The 18059-nt window shown below is 55.1% G+C and overlaps 7 protein-coding genes across 7 annotated transcripts; 3 read left to right on the forward strand and 4 right to left on the reverse strand.

The window, feature by feature from the left end:
• Positions 1-464: 464 nt before the first annotated feature.
• On the forward strand, positions 465-2465 carry LTR77_001031 (uncharacterized protein; the record flags this gene model as incomplete). The annotated part of the gene is made up of 1 exon (XM_064798295.1): positions 465-2465. The coding sequence occupies one exon, from the start codon at positions 465-467 to the stop codon at positions 2463-2465; it is 2001 nt and encodes a 666-aa protein (XP_064664529.1).
• Positions 2466-2713: 248 nt separating this feature from the next.
• Positions 2714-3589, reverse strand: LTR77_001032 (uncharacterized protein; the record flags this gene model as incomplete). The annotated part of the gene is made up of 1 exon (XM_064798296.1): positions 2714-3589. One exon carries the CDS (start codon positions 3587-3589, stop codon positions 2714-2716), a length of 876 nt encoding a protein of 291 aa, XP_064664530.1.
• A 2156-nt stretch (positions 3590-5745) lies between these two features.
• Positions 5746-7707, forward strand: LTR77_001033 (uncharacterized protein; the record flags this gene model as incomplete). Its single annotated transcript, XM_064798297.1, has 3 exons — positions 5746-6798; positions 6856-7108; positions 7172-7707. The coding sequence occupies 3 exons, from the start codon at positions 5746-5748 to the stop codon at positions 7705-7707; spliced, it is 1842 nt and encodes a 613-aa protein (XP_064664531.1).
• Positions 7708-8816: 1109 nt separating this feature from the next.
• LTR77_001034 (uncharacterized protein) lies at positions 8817-10875 on the reverse strand (the record flags this gene model as incomplete). Its single annotated transcript, XM_064798298.1, has 4 exons — positions 8817-9010; positions 9213-9423; positions 9481-10428; positions 10483-10875. The coding sequence occupies 4 exons, from the start codon at positions 10873-10875 to the stop codon at positions 8817-8819; spliced, it is 1746 nt and encodes a 581-aa protein (XP_064664532.1).
• Positions 10876-12189: 1314 nt separating this feature from the next.
• RPS0 (structural constituent of ribosome) lies at positions 12190-13169 on the reverse strand (the record flags this gene model as incomplete). The annotated part of the gene is made up of 2 exons (XM_064798299.1): positions 12190-12946; positions 13000-13169. 2 exons carry the CDS (start codon positions 13167-13169, stop codon positions 12190-12192), a joined length of 927 nt encoding a protein of 308 aa, XP_064664533.1.
• A 252-nt stretch (positions 13170-13421) lies between these two features.
• LTR77_001036 (uncharacterized protein) lies at positions 13422-14450 on the forward strand (the record flags this gene model as incomplete). The annotated part of the gene is made up of 2 exons (XM_064798300.1): positions 13422-13467; positions 13516-14450. 2 exons carry the CDS (start codon positions 13422-13424, stop codon positions 14448-14450), a joined length of 981 nt encoding a protein of 326 aa, XP_064664534.1.
• A 574-nt stretch (positions 14451-15024) lies between these two features.
• Positions 15025-17975, reverse strand: NCL1 (tRNA (cytosine-5-)-methyltransferase ncl1; the record flags this gene model as incomplete). Its single annotated transcript, XM_064798301.1, has 2 exons — positions 15025-16982; positions 17042-17975. The coding sequence occupies 2 exons, from the start codon at positions 17973-17975 to the stop codon at positions 15025-15027; spliced, it is 2892 nt and encodes a 963-aa protein (XP_064664535.1).
• Positions 17976-18059: the final 84 nt, after the last annotated feature.

An 18059-nucleotide genomic window follows, 5' to 3' on the forward strand; every position in this document is an offset into this window, starting at 1 on the left:
GCGGAAGGGAGAGGTGGTGGAGCGCAGGAGGGTGGTCAAGTCGGCGTGTTCAGGAAGCGACAGATAAAGACGGCATGTTGGAGCTCGAGCGGGTCGCAGTTGAGCCATGCAAGCGAGAGGCGTCGTAAGAAGCCCAGGAACTGGGACGGGCTTGACGGGCCAGAACATGAATCGCGGGAAGTCCGCTGAAAAGGGGAGCACATCACCCCACCCCAGCCGTCCTCCTCCTTTGACCTCCACCCTCAAGATCATCCCGTCGTCGGAATCACGGAACAGCATACTGGACATCTAGCCGAGTCTGCTAGGGCACCTAGTACGAACGGAAGGCCATCTCTAATTAGGAACGAGCACATGTGACGTCTATGGGTCTACGTACACACTGCCAGGTCATCGATCTGCGAGCATAAGATCACCTTGCCATCTGGCCGCATGAGTGAGGCAGTGGTGATGAAGACCGGCACATGATGCTCTGCCACCTCTGTGAGACGTTCTTGACCAACATCCTCCACCAGGACTTTCAAACCTGGCGACGTGTCGAAGAGGGCTGGTTCACATTCAAGCATGGCAATTATGCTACTGTCGCTGCTGCCGCTGAGGCTGGCTGCAAAATATGTGGTCTTCTCAACCGCGTTCGTGAGGACAGGATACCGAACTATCTCGGTCTGAGTGAGAAGTGGCACGTTCAGTCGGCCTCAATAGACGTGAAGTACGACTGTGCCCCTTACTCGCCCCCTACAGTCAGGAAGCCTGCAATCAGAAAGCAGGTGGACGAGCATATTACGGGCAAGTACGCTTTTCAGCTCTTGACGCTGGCCCCAGACATGTCGTGGATTGCCTTTGAATTGTTTCATCCGAACGGTTCCGACGAGGGCGACTTTGCGCTCGCTGTAGAGAATGATCCAACATCCGTGAAGGCCACAAGCATAGCAAAGGAATGGATCGATGGTTGCTCGACTGCTCACACTCACTGCCAACGGCCGGATGACGCACGCTTACCTACGCGTGTGATTGACGTGGGGCCTTCTGATGATTCTATTCCGCGACTCCATGTCGCTGGAGGACAGAAGAGTCGCTACGTGACACTCAGCCATTGCTGGGGAACCGGGGATAGACTCACTCTCACGAAGGGTCGCATTCATAATCTCCAGCGAGCCATATCATATGGCCAGCTCCCTAGGACCTTCCAAGATGCCATCCGGTTGACAAGGGCACTTGGAATACGCTATCTGTGGCTCGACGCTCTGTGTATCATTCAGGACGACCAAGACGATTGGCGCAGAGAATCGGCTTCCATGGGCGCAGTTTTCGAGAACGCCTTGTTCTCCATCTCAGCTCTGACGGCCGTGGACAGCCACTCGGGCATGCTCCACCACCGGTCGCCGCCCTCCATCGAGTTACTGATAGGAGAGGCACAGATTGGCGTCCGAACGCGAGCCGATACGCTGCCTCTTGCATTACGCAGCGCAAGGCTCGAGACTCGTGCTTGGTGCTTCCAGGAACGACTTCTGCCAACAGCCATCCTCCATGTTGCCCCTGACCAAATGCACTGGGAGTGTCGTAGTGGCCACTTCTCTGAATCATTTCCAGATCTGCAGACAAAGATCTTGACACCATTCGAGCCATTGAGAATATCATTGCAATCTAAAAGAGTGCGCAATTATGCTACAATCGATTGGCTCGATCTTATCAAAGAGTACAGCAACCGCGCCATCACCAAGCCATCTGACAGGCTTCCGGCGATTGCAGGGGTTGTTGACAGGATTGGAGGCTCTGAGGACGATGTTATGTACATCCAGGGTCTGTGGTCCAACGGTTTCCACGAGCAGCTGTTGTGGCGACGTCGTGGGAAGCTCGCACATACGACAGCATCTTCGGGTGGATATGTCTCGAGCCATTCATCACCTAGTGCAGAGACCTCTGAAGGAGCGCCTTGTTCATCCTGGAGCTGGGCAAGTGTCAACGATGCCGTGGAGTGGCCGCTCAACCGGCGGATGTCTTGCAAGCAACAAGTGACAAGTGCAGATGCAGAGTTCAGCGAGAAGCCGTCCCATGGATATCCCATTGAGGGTACCGCACAACACATTGGCCTCAAAGGGTTCATGAAGCGCGGCTCCTGCAAGATCTCCACGGCAGCGCCCAACAGTCCCAGCTGGGTTGTCTTCAAGCCTTCGGGCTCTCTGCTCAAACGTGGCATGCTGAATTGTTCCCTCGATTATTCTGACGAGCCTGTCGCCAAAAGCTGTTACTGTCTGCGGATCACCAAGTGGTTGCAGGCATCCACTATACCAGGACCAAAGGCGTTCGTAAGCTACCTACTTCTCGAGAAGGTGGGAACGGCGGAGACCACAAGCCGCCTGCGTATGGAGTACTCGACGTTCAAGCGCATCGGGATGGGGTTCGATGATGCAGAAAAGGTTGACAGGATATTTGCCAATGCTGAAAGGCGTCAATTGCGACTCATCTAGGAGACACTTGGTCCTCGATGGGGATGGGCCTTGAATCTGTTTTCGCTGATTTGAGAGCACGCGTTGACGCTGAAATGACTCGAGGTTGTAGTCTCAGCCGGCGAACAAGACGTTCTCACGGACATGGTTTGTTAACTGCTCTATGAAATGACAGTCAGGGCGGATCTTGGTCGTTGAACGAAAGAAGCTCCTTCTGCAATCCCAAGCAACATTTTGACTTGCGAGAAGTCCTTCTTCCACAGCGACCACTACCTCTCTAAGAAACCCATGATCAGCTTGTTAAACTCCTCAGGCTTCTGCATCGGCGGCAGATGCCCAGCCCCCTCCATCTTCACCAGCTTCGAGCCCTGGATGTAGCCCGTGATGAACTCCAGCGCTTCGAACGAAATCGCTGTATCCTCTGTCCCACCGACGATCAGACAGCCCTCAATCGGGTACGTGTGCATTGCATCCGTGTAGTCATAGTTGCGAATGGTGTCAGCAAGCAGCTTGTAGCCTTCCAACGAGCAAGTCTTGACATGCTTCAGCGCCTCTGCTCGCACGCCGTCGTCTTCAGGCCCGCCTGGGAACCAGCGATCGACCGTAGCTTGGCAGAGCGTGTCAGTGCCGTTCTTCTGGTCCTCCTCGAACTGCTTGATTCGTTGGGACCACAGCGGTTTCTTGTCTTCCGGTGCTTTGATCCCTGGAGCAGCAACGGATATGATTTGATCGACGTTCCTGGGGAACATCATCCCATACCGCAGGGCCAGCACGCCACCAATAGAGCATCCGATTACAGCCGCGACTTGGGTCTGACCTGTCCGTTCCTTGACCAGCTGATGCATGTGGCGGGTGATGTCGTCCATGTGGTACGCCAGCTGTCCACTCACAGACATTCTCCGCTCGGTGGTCTTACTCTGTGGTGGTGGGGGAGTGTTGTGGTGGCCGACATGATCAAATCGGAGCGTGCTGTAACCGGCGGAGTGCAGATACTTCACTGTTGCATCCCACATGTGCAAGTTAGACATCAAGGCATGGACTAGAAGTATGCATGGTGCGTTCTTATCCTGAGAATCCGGGAGGCTGAACTCGGTGTAGTAGTTGATGCCCTCAACCTCAACGTGTGCTTCGTTTGCTGACGCCATGGTTCGAGATTCTTTCTGGTGTGTATCTTGGCTTTATGGACGGAGGGAGTTTTCAAGAAATTGTTCAGATGATATTAAGCAGTCTACTCCAGCCTGAGGGGTTCCACGCAACAATGGGAACCGAATACGGCCCTGCATGAGGGGTACCTTGACGATCACATGAAAGCTCGTCCGCCGCAGATCCTACCAATTATCCAGCGTTGCACCAGAATAACTTTGATCTCATTGTTAGATTTATAACGACAAGATATAGATGGTGAGAGATGCATGTAGACATGCACAAGTCTCACCACAACTCCTGCTCTCAAAAAGCAGATAGACGCCTGGATTACGCCCGCTTGTCGAGGCGAATGCATCGAGCTTAAAGACGACGGACTGCCAGCTGGTCACCGTGCATGCTATCGCACTGAGGCATGTACGTTTCTCAAGAACGTTCTGTCTTCTTGCTTCGCCTTCTCTCCTTGCACGAGACCGTCATGAATGCCTTCGCTTGCTTCTTGCATCATCGCAATGCTGTGTTTCCACAGTGAGCCTGCGAATACCATCAGCACTGCGCCTCAAGACAGGACAACCCCCAGCGAAAGAGTACGAGGTCGGATACATACCGCCAACTGTGAAACCACCACTCATCACCCGCTCGGTGATCCTGAACTCGCGCTCGCACCTGTACACCTGCGCGAGCAACATTTGGACATAAGGAAGAAGGAGATTGAGCAAAAACATCATGACAACAGTGGCCCTCGCTGAAACATCATATGTGATAGAGCTTCTCCGGCCCGCAAGGCTCCAGATATTTTGTTCGCTGACAACGGGACCATCTTTCGCCGCCGCCACCGTCGTCGTTCGTTCTCTCATCCGGTGTACGTCAAACGAAGTGGCTTGCTGGAGTTGCAAAACCTCATCTTCGCTCAAATCCGGTGGAAGTGCTCGGAGGAAGTAGGCCACGCCGTCCAGATAAAGCCTCCTCGTGAGATAAGGTAACTGAATCTGTGATGAGGCCTCGTTGACCGAGCGGTTGAGTAAGGTGCAGCCTTCGTATGCGAACTTCCAACTGACACCGCTCATAGACTCGTCCGGGATCGACTGCGTTATCTCTTCGCACGGGAATGTACTCGCGTCGCTGACGGCAAAGACGGTGCTGCTGCCGCAACTTGAGGTAGGTCGAGACGGAGGTGTTGAAGGCGAGAGCACTTCTTCGTGTTGCAGCAATGAACTTTTGTGAGCTTCCAATTCAATCATAGAACGGCTGGGTTTTGGCAGGCCATTTTCGAAGTAGTGACCAGCAACTCTTCGAAATGACGGTATTGGTCTTATTTTGCTGCGTACGAATTGAGGCAACATGCTGTAAACCAAGGATGTATTCTCCATCTATGCTGTTTCTCAAGTGGTCAGGGATGCCCAAATACGATGTGAGGGGATGTTATCGGTGAAGTAGAGTCAAGGAGCGATTGTGTCGCCTGTGTTTGAAAGACAGAAAAGAGGCAGGGAAAGATCAAGGAGGAGATTTGGCGACCAACTATGCTTACCTGGAAGTAGATATGAGAAGGATTCTGCTGATAAGCCAATCGTGAAGCAAGCGATTGTGGTTGACATGTGACAATTCGGAGCTGCTGTTGAGGTGCACACCCTTGGGACAAGCGCCACGGTCTCCACTCTATAGCCATGCTCGTGGGAGTGTCAGCACGCAAGATTGGCTTGCTGCTCGTTGGCTATTGCGATATGGATTGAGAAGCTCACAGACGACCGGAACATACGTACATTGCGAAGGAGTACCCAGCAGTGGCTGTGGACACATATAAATCTGTGATCAATCTAGTGTTGCCCGCTCCCAACTGCTGGGCGAGCATTCAGGGTTAAGGTCCGCCAACTCACAGTGGAACATATCTATGGCTTCACATCATGTGCAAACTGCCAGAAGGCAGGGAAAGATACCCTCAGAGGAGACATGTGGTGTACGGAGGCAAGAGTTGGACGAAGCGCGAGAAATTGGCGGTTTCAAACAGTCGAACATGAGCTAGCGGCGGAGAGTGCCGAGCCAATGAACTGCCCATCAGTACAGTCGCCCCTTCTTGCCTCCCAACCTTCAGCCCATCTGCATTCCCCGACAGCAGAAGAACACACACTGTATAGGTGAAGTGGCCTTGGGATGACGGGCCATGGTGCAGGAAGAGTTATCATGGCATGCTGCCGCCTCAGCACACCTACTGGAAGCCCGCAAGAGAAACGGTCGACTCGGAGCCTGCAAGTCGCGGACAGGATGTTCGACCTGCAAAGCACGACGCATCAAGTGCGATGAGACGAAGCCGGAATGTCAGCGCTGTCAAAAGACTGGACGAAAATGCGATGGTTACTCCTCATCCGCCAGCCCAGCAAAGCGTCAGAATGAGTCCTCGATCAACGTCAAGCAACCTCAGTCTCTCCGTATCAAAGACAAAGACAGACGGAACTTCGACTTCTTCCTGTCGTTTGCGGCGCCCCGACTGGCTGGGACATTCGACAGGGACTTCTGGTGTGGCTACGTCCTGCAGTTGGCCCAAACTGAGCCCATCGTCACCGATTGCATACTGGCCATCTCAACACTGTACGAGCACCCTCAATTTCTTTCCAGCTTCTACAGCAACCCCAGCGGTACTATGCGGACGCATGTTTCGAACGGAGGAGAAGAACTGGATGTCTTCCACGTTGACGCTCTGGTACATTACAACAAAGCCATTCGGACGTTCAAGGTGCGGCTAGCAGAGGGCAAGGTGACACCCTCTCTGGCCTTGCTAAGCTGTCTACTGTTTCTCTGCACGGAAATGATCCGGGACAACGTCTTTGCTGCGCTCGAGCTGCACACCAGAGGCGCAGACATGCTTCAGCAGTACGAAGAGGACCTTCGGGGTGAGAAAGGCAGTGGTCTGCTGACCATGATCAAACACATGTTTCGTCGCATAGGCACACTGGCGCCAGCATTTGTTCAACGGCGGCTGATCAGCATTGACACCGGGACGTCCAAGACGCAAGACCGAGAAGACTTTGCAAACATGGCGGACGCGCGAGATGCTCTCTTTACGATCATGGGCGACAATGATCCTTTCATTGAGGATGCGCATGCATGGAAAGAGTCGCTTATCAAGGGCACACCAGATGACCCACCATCAAGCGATGAAGGACTAGGCGGCAACTTGGGAACAATGTACGGTGTGGTGTTTCGGATGGTGACCAAGGTAAGCGGCTCTCAGCAGATCCTACGGACCATTCTTTGCTGATAGTCTGGACCATAGACACCAAATAATGTGTTGAAGACAGGACCTCCTGTCTCACCGCTCCCAGAAATCCACCCACCTTTCTACTCTGATCCTTATGAGAGCAACGGTGCGAAAAGCGATGCTGCGAATCGGCTTGAACTCAGTCGAACGAAGTGCAGGCTGGCGTCGCCACTTGGTAGCGCCCACGGCCATGGTGAGCTGAAGAATCTGTTACGACAACAACTTGATCTACTCGAGCGCCTCGATGAGTGGCTCCAGCGCTTCGATTGTATGTGAAGAATGCAACGACTGCGACTTTTCGGAGAGGTGCGGCTAACATGATTTGCCGCAGTGACACTCAAGCGAACACCTACCTTACCAGAGACCGCGAGCTACCTCATGATGTACTATTACTCGACCCTGATCTGGCTCTCGACACGACTGCATCTTGCCGAAAGCGTGTTCGACGACTTCACACCTCACTTCCGTCGGCTGGTCGACCATGCCGCGGTATACCTAGACGCCAAAGCGAGAGAGCTGCCTGTGTTCACCTTCGAGATCGGCGCGACACCTCCCTTGTTCTTGGCAGCAGCAAAGTGTCGAGTGCCTTCGATCCGCCGGCGTGCGCTGGACTTGATGCGCAAGGCGCCCAAAAAGGAATGTATGCACAGCTCAGTGAGCACTTCCGAGTTCGCCCGCCGCTTGATGGAGATCGAGGAGGAGGGCCTGGTATCTTTGGACGATGCGGTGGTGCCACTGGAATGCAACAGGATCCGCGGTCCTGAATTACTGAAGAACTTGACGACTGGACAGTTCGAGGTCAAGGTCGAAAGGTACTCAGAGGAAAATGGCTTCTTCCGCATCGACACTGCCTATGATTTGATGTAAGAATTATCTGCCTGGATTGACGCTTTGCCCCCCAGTGCACGATTTTCGGTTATCGCCCCTCCATAAGTGCTATGCGGCTCCGGCTTTCTCTCCCGACAGTGATATCTTCTTTCGCATCAGCAAGCGTCCAACAAGAGTTCCAACAGGTATCGGTGCATGAGAGCCACCCCAAACCCATCATCACCTTGTGACTAGGAAAGTCTATCACCGGAGTTTGCGTCCCGAGCCCTTCCCACCGGACGAGACCGGTCTTGCCTCACATGCAATAGTGCTTTCTTCCACCAGGACCATGTCATGAAAATGCAGGACTAGGAGCAGTCATGTCGCGCCTAAGATTCCTCCGTCAGCCACATCCGCTCGAAACCAATGGCCGGCCAACTCACCATCGCCGACCATATCCATTCGCATTTGCCAGCTGCTCTGCATACCGCAACCGGACTTCTCTCATATATTGCGGCTGGCTGAAACCGGTATCGATGGGTTCCCGCTTCTCGGGAGTGTAGAAGCGAGAGAACATGGCGTAACCCTGGCCGACCTTGTCAGTCGAGATGCCGGTATGCCGGCTGAGGATTGATACGAACGACCAGGACGAACACTCCTGCTCCTCCGATACTGCAGAGTACAATCACGGATGCGTTGTCTGCAATCGACATGGTCGGGAGAGGACGTCTCGAGGATGGTGCGGCTCGATGTTGAGGTCAAGTATTCGATTGTCGGTGGTCCCTCACAGCGGAGTCTCGTGGAGATGAGCGCAAAAGAGGGATTGGAACACGCAGAGAATCACTGGCATGAAGGAGAGAATGCGGGCAAGTTTCGATTCAAGAAGAGGTTCATGTGCACTCGACACTGCTGTGCCCAAGGCAGTTCGGTCCCGGTAGAACTTCGCTCGACTTTCACGGGGAAGGGAGACGCCACACGACCAGATTCTCCCGAAGTGGACAACAGGGCTAGGGCCATGAGTCGCCCATGGTGTCTCCATTATTAAGCTTCCGGCAAGCACGAGGCAGATTCTGAGACATACAAAGCGCCATCTGATTGGCTGTCGTATTCGTTTGAAGTCCGGTCACTTTTTGGCAATCTTCAAACAACCCTCGCATAAAACCCGAGGCTCAATCAGTGTTGTTATATCCGCACGCCTCAAGCCCAGAACAGTTCCTCCCATGTCGTGCGGCGATCAACTCGCCGATGTAGTGGATGCCTTCGGCTCGATAGTAGTCCGGTTCCGCGTGGGACGTGATGTTCTGCTCGAACACGAAGTTCTGCGGCTGTTGTTGTGAGTATGCTGGCCATGTCTCTGCCTCGACTGTCTTCTGTCAGCTACGTCTGCTCCAAACCGATCGGTGGAAGGGTTTTCCGAGACACAATCTATATTCAAGGACTGCGAGCCGCTCTAAGACCTTTTAGGGTTGTTCCGGCTGTCGAGACATCTACAAGCCCTTCTTCCCATCGGTTTAGGTAGATGACAGAAACGTTGACAACAGAAGTGGACACTGGAGACGACTCACCTCCGAGCTGCTTGTTTGGGTTCCCGAAGTTCACGAAGCTGATCCACATCCTCGACATCAGCTTGGAGACTTCCAAGTACTTCTCCCGCTGGGGACCTCCGAGAGGGTTCGGATTGCCGTTCTGTGGGTAGCCCAGTCCCATGGTGTTGTAGAAGACAAAAGCCACTTCCTGGAAATGCACCGCACCAGATGTCCATGGGACGCCGTTCACCTGCACAGCGATCAGCAAGAGCAGGACAGGTCACGATGGCAGTCAGAGCCTACTTACCACGACGTTGAAACGATAGGTGTAAGCCTGGGCACCATTCTTCACCCACTGCATCGCCGTCCACCTCCTCGGCCCATGCATGCTGAAGTCGCCGAACATTGCGCTGGTCCTCTTGTACCGCGAGCCAAAGGTGCCATTCGGTCGTCCTGGGTAGCTGGCAGGAACGCCAATCTCAGGAATGTCCGGGTAAAGAATCGCCAGGTCTTGTGCCGTGGCCATGTCGAAACCCTCTTCTTCTTGGAGAACATCCAGCACTTCTTGCGTTGAGTTGATCTGCTGCGGCCCGAAGCCCGTGCCTTCGTCGCTATTGCAGCCGAGGAGATATGGTACGGAAACGAATCTGCCCTGTTGGAGTTGAGTTGCTGCATCATCGACTATGAAATCGCCGTCGATGACAGGACCATATGCTGCGCCGGAGGTGGCTGTTGAGTTGATTACGTCGTTCATCTTCTCCGTTGGAACAGCGCGAAGGCACGTCAGAAGATTGGTGGCGTTGGAGCACCCCGTCTCGCGGGAGATGTTTGCAATCACCGGTGCCCAGTCTTCGACAGTCGGATATGGGTTGAGTCCCACTGGATTGCCACTCTCAGCAATTGCGCCACTGAAGAGCCCGTCGTCTCTACCGTCGTACGCAAGCAGTTGTGCGCCGACCGACGTTCCTCCAGAGCTCTCGCCTTGAATGGTGACACGACCCGGATCACCGCCGAATGCTGCGATGTTGTCCTGTACCCACTGCAGAGCAAGCCGCTGATCACGGAGGCCATTCATGGTATTGCCGGAGTCCTGGATCTCTTTGCCGTATAAGAAGCCCCAGGACGACAGGCGGTAGTTGATGCTCACAGCCACAATCGGCATACCCGCTTCGGCAGATTGCTGCACCATGAACGTCTGGTTGTATCGATGGTCTGCGCTGCCGCCCATGACCAGACCTCCGCCGTGGATCCAGACCTGCAGTACGTCAATATCTCACGCTCATCGTAAGTCCTGGTGTGCAAGACTCACCAGCACCGGCAACCTGTCTCCACTCCCTCGACTGCGCACTACATTCAACGTCAAACAGTCTTCACTGACATAGTTTCCTTGGCTCCATGTGTCACGCCCATACCCGAAGCACTCAGGTCCGTACTCCGTTGCGTTCCTCGATCCATTCCAGTACGTCTCCAACGGCATGGGCGTGTGGAAGCGTAGGTCACCAACAGGCGGTTGGGCGTAGGGCATGCCGAGGAAGTAGTCGGTGTTCCATCTTGAGGCGTAGCGGCCTACGTAGGTGCCGTTCTTGGTTTGAGCTGTTGGAGGTGTCTGTGAGGTGGTGTTATATTGGCGTGGAAAAACGGAGGAGAGGGTGGGTGAGGCAACCAGGAGTGGGAGAAGGAGAGAAAGACTGAAAGACGGCATCGTTGGCCACTTTCTGCTGGGCTCTTGGACGGGAGAGCAGAGGAACAACAAGGCCAGCCACAAGGCTTGTAGAGGAGATCGTCCGTACTTATCCTCCCCTCTCATCAACCCACCTCACGCACATCCTCCACATTGCCCCGCAACTCCCACCTCACGAGTCTGAAGTCGCAGCAACCGACAGAGCAGTCGCCGCGGTAGCCAGGCTCGGTAGAAAGATCGACATAGCAATGTTATTGACAATGTGACGTTGTCTTTGGTTCCTCTCGAATGTCTGCGGGGTGGTTGCAGGGCCAAGCCGGAGCTCCATGCCTCGATGCAAGCATGAATCGGCGACTGCTTGAATAGGAAGCTGTGAACTTTGAAGCGACTCAATCATGTGCTTCTGGCAGCCGGAAGCTGATTGGCTGCAGATCCGTTGGCGCTAGCGCATGTTCAATTCTCTTCTCCAAAAAGCTGCTGTCGAGGAGGACGTGGCCAGATTATCTTGTCTCGAAGTTCGAGAAGGGGCTCGAGGAGCGAGGCCGCGGCCACTGGAGCTATCGACAGCCGGCGAAAGAGGGGTGAGCCGTGGTATCGTTCTCCAAGACCGAGATTGAGCAACGTGGTGCTCACACTGGCTGCAGCAGCATCTGTTTGCTCACGAACTTCGAGTAGTTCTTTGGCTCTGTAGAGTGGCTCTGATTGGCTGGTGAATCAGCGGCGCTAGTGGATGTTCAGTTTTCCAAATGTTGTTTCGTGGCCCCGTCTTTCGTCACGAAGTCGGAGAAGAGGCTCTCCTGGCCAGACAGCGCGGCCCGGGAGCTGGCAAGGTCAGGGGTTGCTGGCGGAGCAGCCTGGCGGTCCGTGGCCTTCTCGATGTGCAGCTGCTGATGTCTGACGGGGTTGCAGGATTGTAGCAGCACGAGGTTTGCGTGGGATGTCGAGAACGACCAGACTAAGGTACTGGATGTATGTTCTGAGGTTCAGTTGTATCAAAGCAGATAAGTCGCCCATGACTTGGAGTATTGCAAACTCTCCAAACTTGGGATACACCAGTACGAATGTGTTGCTTGGTAGCTTGATGCAACGACATGACTTTTAGAAGAAGCTATGGTTGCATGGCAAATTTTTGATTGTGAAGCTATGGACAGAGTAGGACCTGGGCGACTGTTACATCACCCATGTGAGCCATCCAGCACAGGGCTTTCCCCTCCCACCCTTTTACAGACGTGAGGTATCTTTCCCTCGTGAGTGCCATGTTGACTCGAGCCTTGACCTCCGACAGCTACATCTCTTCGAACGCAGTGGTGTGATGTTGGAGAGCTTCGCAAGCATCTACCAGTTGGTGTTGCCAGCCCCAGTCTGAGTCTCGCCGCCAGTCTCCGCGCTCCAGCCCTGGTTGCCAGTCTCGACAGGCGCAGAAGAGGCAGCCCAGTCAGCGCCCTCCGCATCCCACGAGCTCGCAGCCGGTGCACCAGCAGTGCCGCTGGCAGCCGCAAACGCACCGACCGTACCACCGCTGACCTCCCACTCGTTCGTGAAGCCGCTCTCCACAGCAGCAGCGCCAGCGTCGTCGGCACCTGGAACCTTGGCCTCGTCCTGACCGGCGGAGTCCTTGTTCTCCTCGGCCTCTGGGTCGCGGTAGAAGTACAGATCGGTCATGACATCCCACTCAGCCTCGCGCGACGCAAGAGTGCCACGGAGACGGAGGACCTCACGGGCCAGCATCCACCAAATCAGACCGATAGCGTGACGGCCCTTGTTGTTCGTCGGGATGGCGACGTCGACGTATTCGGTTGGCGAGTCGGCGTCGCAGAGAGCGATGACGGGAATGTTGACGTAAGAGGCCTCCTTGATAGCTTGAGCATCGGTGCGCGGGTCGGTGACGACGATTACGCGGGGTTCCTTGAAGGAGCGGGTGATGTAGTTGGTGAAGTTACCAGGGGTGAAGCGACCTGCGATGGGCGAGGCACCGGTGTGGGCGGCGAACTTGAGGACGGCGCGCTGGCCATAGGGACGAGCGGAGATGACTGCAATGTCGGCCGGGTTGTCGATGGTGACGAGCATGCGCGCTGCGAGGACGATCTTCTCCCTGGAATGGTGTTAGTATTGGTTCGTGTGGAAGCGTTGTAGTTGTAGCCATACCAGGTCTTGCCGATGTTGATCACGTTGACGCCGTCGGGGCGAGTCTTCCACAGGTAGGGCTCCATGTGCACCTGCATGTTCTTGCTGCCGATATGGCACTGGGCGGACAGGAGCATCTCAATGTCCTGCGCGGTCGCGTTGAAGACTGGAGGGAGGTTGGAAGGAGCCATGTTGGCGGTGTTGTTGTTGTTGTGAAGGTGTTTGTAGCGAGATCTCGGTGGTGAGGAGGGCGAGAAAGATCTATAGCGCGATGTGTGTGAGAGACCTGGCCATTCGAAGAAGCTCAAGTGGTGTGAAGCCCAATTTCGAGGTCGAACTTTTGCCGTGCGCGCGAGTCATGCATCCATGTCTTGGCAGTGCATCTGAACTCACTTGAGGACATGCGTCGAGGGATGGATCAGCGTTGAAGTGCATCATGCGAGATGCCGCCCCGATTACCTCTATTGCAGCGTCTGAGGGCACAGAGTGGTAGGGCAATAACCAAGTCGTGATGAGAAAATTGCTGACACCCACCAGTGCCGGCCTCCGCCTCCCGCTCCTTCACCTCCTCGACCCCTTCTCAAGCATCGACGGTAGCACAGCGACGGCGGCATCGCGACCCCTATGCCATTGCTCAATCCAAGGCGCGCAAGGCCGCCAACTTGAGCCGACAGGAGGTCTTGAAGAAAGAGAGGGCGGCTTCACTAGGCGATCCCATCCGCGGCGCGACAACACCCTACGTCCAATCTTTCGACAGCGGCATCGACCCCGAACCCACCAGCACTGCAACACGTACCCGCATACGAGAGTCACCGGATACAGATGCGCCCGGTCCGCAGACTGACAGAGACGAACACCTCAACTTCTACCTCTCCAAGAACGAGCTCGACTCGGGCCTTACACACAGCCAATGGCTCTCCACCCCCAACCAAACCGGCCCATCACCCGAGCAGACGGCCGCTGAAGCGACCTCTACACGCACGAATGAAATCTCGCCCTCGCAGCTCTTAAGTGCTCGAGAGGATGAAGCGCATACAGCGAGCGAGGCGCTCAAGCGGATAGCCTCGCTATCGTTGGGAAGCAGCAAAGACCGCCTTCGTGTAAACAAAGCGAGGTGCGTTCAGGACTTTGGACGGCACAACACAGATGAACAGCTGTCCCCCCGACCTCAGTCCATTGAACCGACGCCAGGGAATCAGCTGCCCAAGACCCCTCGCGTCGGACCAGACACTGGCAGCAGTGAAGTGCAGATTGCCATCCTGACCGCCAAAATCAGAACTTTGGCAGAGTTTCTGGAGACACGAGGCAGAGGCGACAAGGTCAACAAGCGGAACTTGAGATTACTGGTCCACCGACGGCAGAAGCTGCTGCGGTACCTGGAGAGGAAGGAGAGAGGCGGCGAGAGATTCAGAAATGTGGTGGAGGCGCTGGGCTTGACGGAGGGTACATGGAAGGGCGAGATCTCGCTGTGAAGGCGCTGTACGTATATGTGTATGACTACCGCTTGTACAGCTATCGTCATGTTCGTCCAAGAGCCGCGTGAGCCTTCACATTTTCCTGATGTCTCGTCTATCATCCCAAAGAGCGACGAAGACAAAAACTGCTTCCCGAGGCCAGCAGTCGGCTTCAAGGCTCTGCTGAGCTAGTTGCGTGCGCACTCTTTGCCGTGCCAATGACTGCCACCTGCGAGATGACTGTCGCCTGTTAGTCGTGGCATCAAGGTGAACAGCGGAGCAGGAGAGGTGAAAGCTAAGGGCATTTGCACGGCACATGCCAGCGTTTGAACAGAAAGACCGCGTGAACGACCACTCCGAACGTGGCCCCTTCTGTCTCGAAGGCCTTCTCGGATGTAACGTGAACCCGGCGTGGCAAGCAGCTGTACTCCAACTGGCGTCAAAGACGACCCGGTATCGTACCTTATGATGTCGCTCAGAGAGCGAGTGAAATTTGTCGGAAAGTGGCAACACATTGTATTGAGTCAACCTGCTACATGCCGCCAGACGATCAGTGAGCTGATGTGACCCATGGTAAAAACCGCAACGCGTGCTATACGGTGGTGTTGACGCGATCACCCTCTCCCACCCGTTCTGGCATAGCAGCAGCAATCTTGGTATCTTCATCCTCGACCGCCTCCATGTCCAGCTTGCGAGCATCGTCATCGGCCAAGACATCGTCCTCATCGGCGGCCATGTCAGCGAGCTGCTCATCGCGTGAAGATGGACCCTCTGCCGCAGCATCTTCCCCAGCGTCTGCTCCAATCACGATACCACCATCATCCGGAGCGTCTCGTATCTTGCGCTGCAGCTCCTTGGCGTCATCTTCAGCCGGAAGGCTGCCTGCTTGAGGTGCGCCACCCTGACCTGCTCTCGTTGCTTGTGCACTGTGGTTGACCAGCTCGACGTCTTCATTGAAGAGTCGCAACAGCATGGCCTTTCGGTCTTCCTTCGGCAGCATCAGATTCAACGAGTGCAAACTTCTCCACAGCGGAAGGACGATGGACTCCTGGAAGCCATCTTCGTCCTCGCTGGCTTCCACACGGAGCACACAGCAACCCATGCCCATCTTCAGGCATTGCTCGCCAATTTCCCCCAGCGCCTTCCAGCCGGTGCCATCAGCGGAGTCTTCATGCCCAATCTTTGGGAACATCTCCACCAACAACTTTCTCAGCGTGGTCCGCTTATACAGCCGGACGGTCCTCCGTTCACCAAGCCACCCTTCGATGATGGGCAGTCCTTCTGTCTGTATCCGCCAGCGGCATACTCCCGGCTGGCCTTGCACATCCTGCTTCATAAACATCTTGACACCACCATGCACAAATTTCATGCCCCGGCCTTCGTTCGCTACCAAGATGTCCTTGACCAGCTGGGAAGAATAATAGATGCCTTTGACTGGGTCGCCGGCTGGGTTGCGGACCAGGAAGCGATCTCGCGGAAATGATTCGTCGAGTTCGTAAAAAGCGTAGATCGACTGTAGCTCTGGGTGGTTGGGGTCGAGGTATTTGAAAGCTTCCTCGTTGGAAGGCTGGTCGTCTCTTCGGCGCTTTCGAGGCGGTGGCTGGACGTCCTTGTCCACAGTAGGTGCCGATTGTGGAGCTGATGAACCGCTGCCGTTCAAGGCGGTACCATTCGCTGCCATTTCCGAGTCTGCTTCGGCTGCTTCCACTGCCATCTCTACAGCAGGCGGTGGCTGCCGGACGTTGGTATCTTCCATCTGCACGTCTTCCTCACCCAGATCTCCATCAACTCTTGCTCGCTTGGGGGAGCTCTCCTCATGCCCATCCGGCGCCTTTCTCTTAGTTCCAGCACCAGTATCGACGTCGCCTTCCATCTTGTTCTGCCTTGCAGCTGCAGATGATCCATCGCCTGCAGTCTGCGCGGGTGGCTGTGGGTGTTCAATCTCATCGATGAGTCCTCCAACCATGGTCTTCGGCTCTTCCACAGGCTTTGACTCCTCCGATGCAGGCTTTGTGAACGCCCAGTCCTTCTTCATGCTCTTGCTTTCGCTTTCTGGCTTGGCCCGGATTTCGCTGAGCTTTTCTAGCACGGCGATGAAGAATGCACCGGTATCCTGCTGATGCGGATAAACTCGCATACAGTGCTTGAGTGGAATCTCCTCTTCCGGCTCCGGAGCAAACATGCCTGGAACGATCTTGCTGCCCTCGGATTCACGACCCATGGCTTCGGCAAAAGATTCATACATGTTTCCATCGCGGCTCATAACAAGCCAGTCTTCGAGCCCGGGTTTGCGCGAGAGGCGTGGAAGTTGGTCGCTGCAGTCCAAGAGCTTCACCTTTGCAACGCCACCGCATCGCTCGATTGCGGAGGAGACGACAGCTTCGTTCTCGATGGGATTCATGGAGCACGTGCTGTACACGACTCGACCTCCAGTCTTGAGCATTTGTAGTGAGCGAGTGAGGATGCGGGTCTGAGTAATGTAGAGACCGAGTGCGTTTTGTGGTGACCAGTCTTTCCAGATGCCAGGATTCTTTCTGGGCGTTCCATCGCCTGTAAAGAAATTAAATCAGCAAGAGCTCAAGTAGGGGCAAAGGAGGGACACAACACACCGCTGCACGGAACGTCTGCCAGAATACGGTCGAATTTGAGGTATTTTCCCTTCTTCTGCTGCCCTGGTTGCGGTGAAGGAGTAGGGAGCTCGATCGACGGGAACATGGTGGCATCGTGGTTCGTGACGAGAAGATTCGGCGAGTTGAGACGCTTTACCTGATGCACCAGCATCTGCGCTCGCGAATAGTTGACGTCGTTGGCTACGAGCAAACCAGTGGCTCGTCCGTTATCTTGGATAGCTCCTCCTTGAACGCTGACACCATTCAAGGTGTCGCCCTTAGCAGCACCAATGGCACGTCCAACACGCTCCTCCTCCCCAGCATGGATTGCCTCCACCAACTGCGCACTCTTGCTTCCTGGTGCCGCGCAAAGATCCAGCACCGAATGCTCTGGGCGCACGTCCAGCAAGAGAGGCGGGATCATGCTCACTTGCTCTTGACGGGAGATGTTGCCCACACCAGTCTCGCTGACTAGGAACTTCTGGAACTCTCTGAACGGCTCATACTTGCGCACGACGTTCTTTGGCGTAGTCATGCTGTATGCCAAGCCCTCTGGATACCAAGGCATCGATTTGGGGAGGTCGACGGGCTCGCCATTGTGCATGATCTCCTTGAGGCGCGGGAAGAATCGCTCTTCGAAGCCCAATCGCACGTTGATGGCGTGGCCTTTGCTTCCCGTGAAGCGCCATGAATTGGGCAGCTCGCGACGGAGAGCGGCCCAGAATGCCTCTTTCTCGTCCGAAGGGACGATGTTGAGGGCGTTGTAGTACTGCTCGAGCTTCTCGTTGGATTTCTTCACATCTTGAAAGGACACTCGATCGTCTTGATACTGCCGGCTGCCTCCTCCTCTGCCGCCACCTCTTCCTCTACCACCACCGCCTCTTCCTCTTCCACCGCCACCGCGACCCCGACCGTGATGCTTTCCACGGCCCATTGTGCTGGTTGTGTGCTGAATATGTCTGCAGACTCCGTTCACAAATCTTGAAAATTGCGTCAGTGAAGAGAGCTCGAGGTGCGG

This window comes from Saxophila tyrrhenica (assembly GCF_035928015.1).
Source record: "Saxophila tyrrhenica strain CCFEE 5935 chromosome Unknown scaffold_1, whole genome shotgun sequence".
Lineage (NCBI taxonomy): Eukaryota > Fungi > Ascomycota > Dothideomycetes > Mycosphaerellales > Extremaceae > Saxophila > Saxophila tyrrhenica.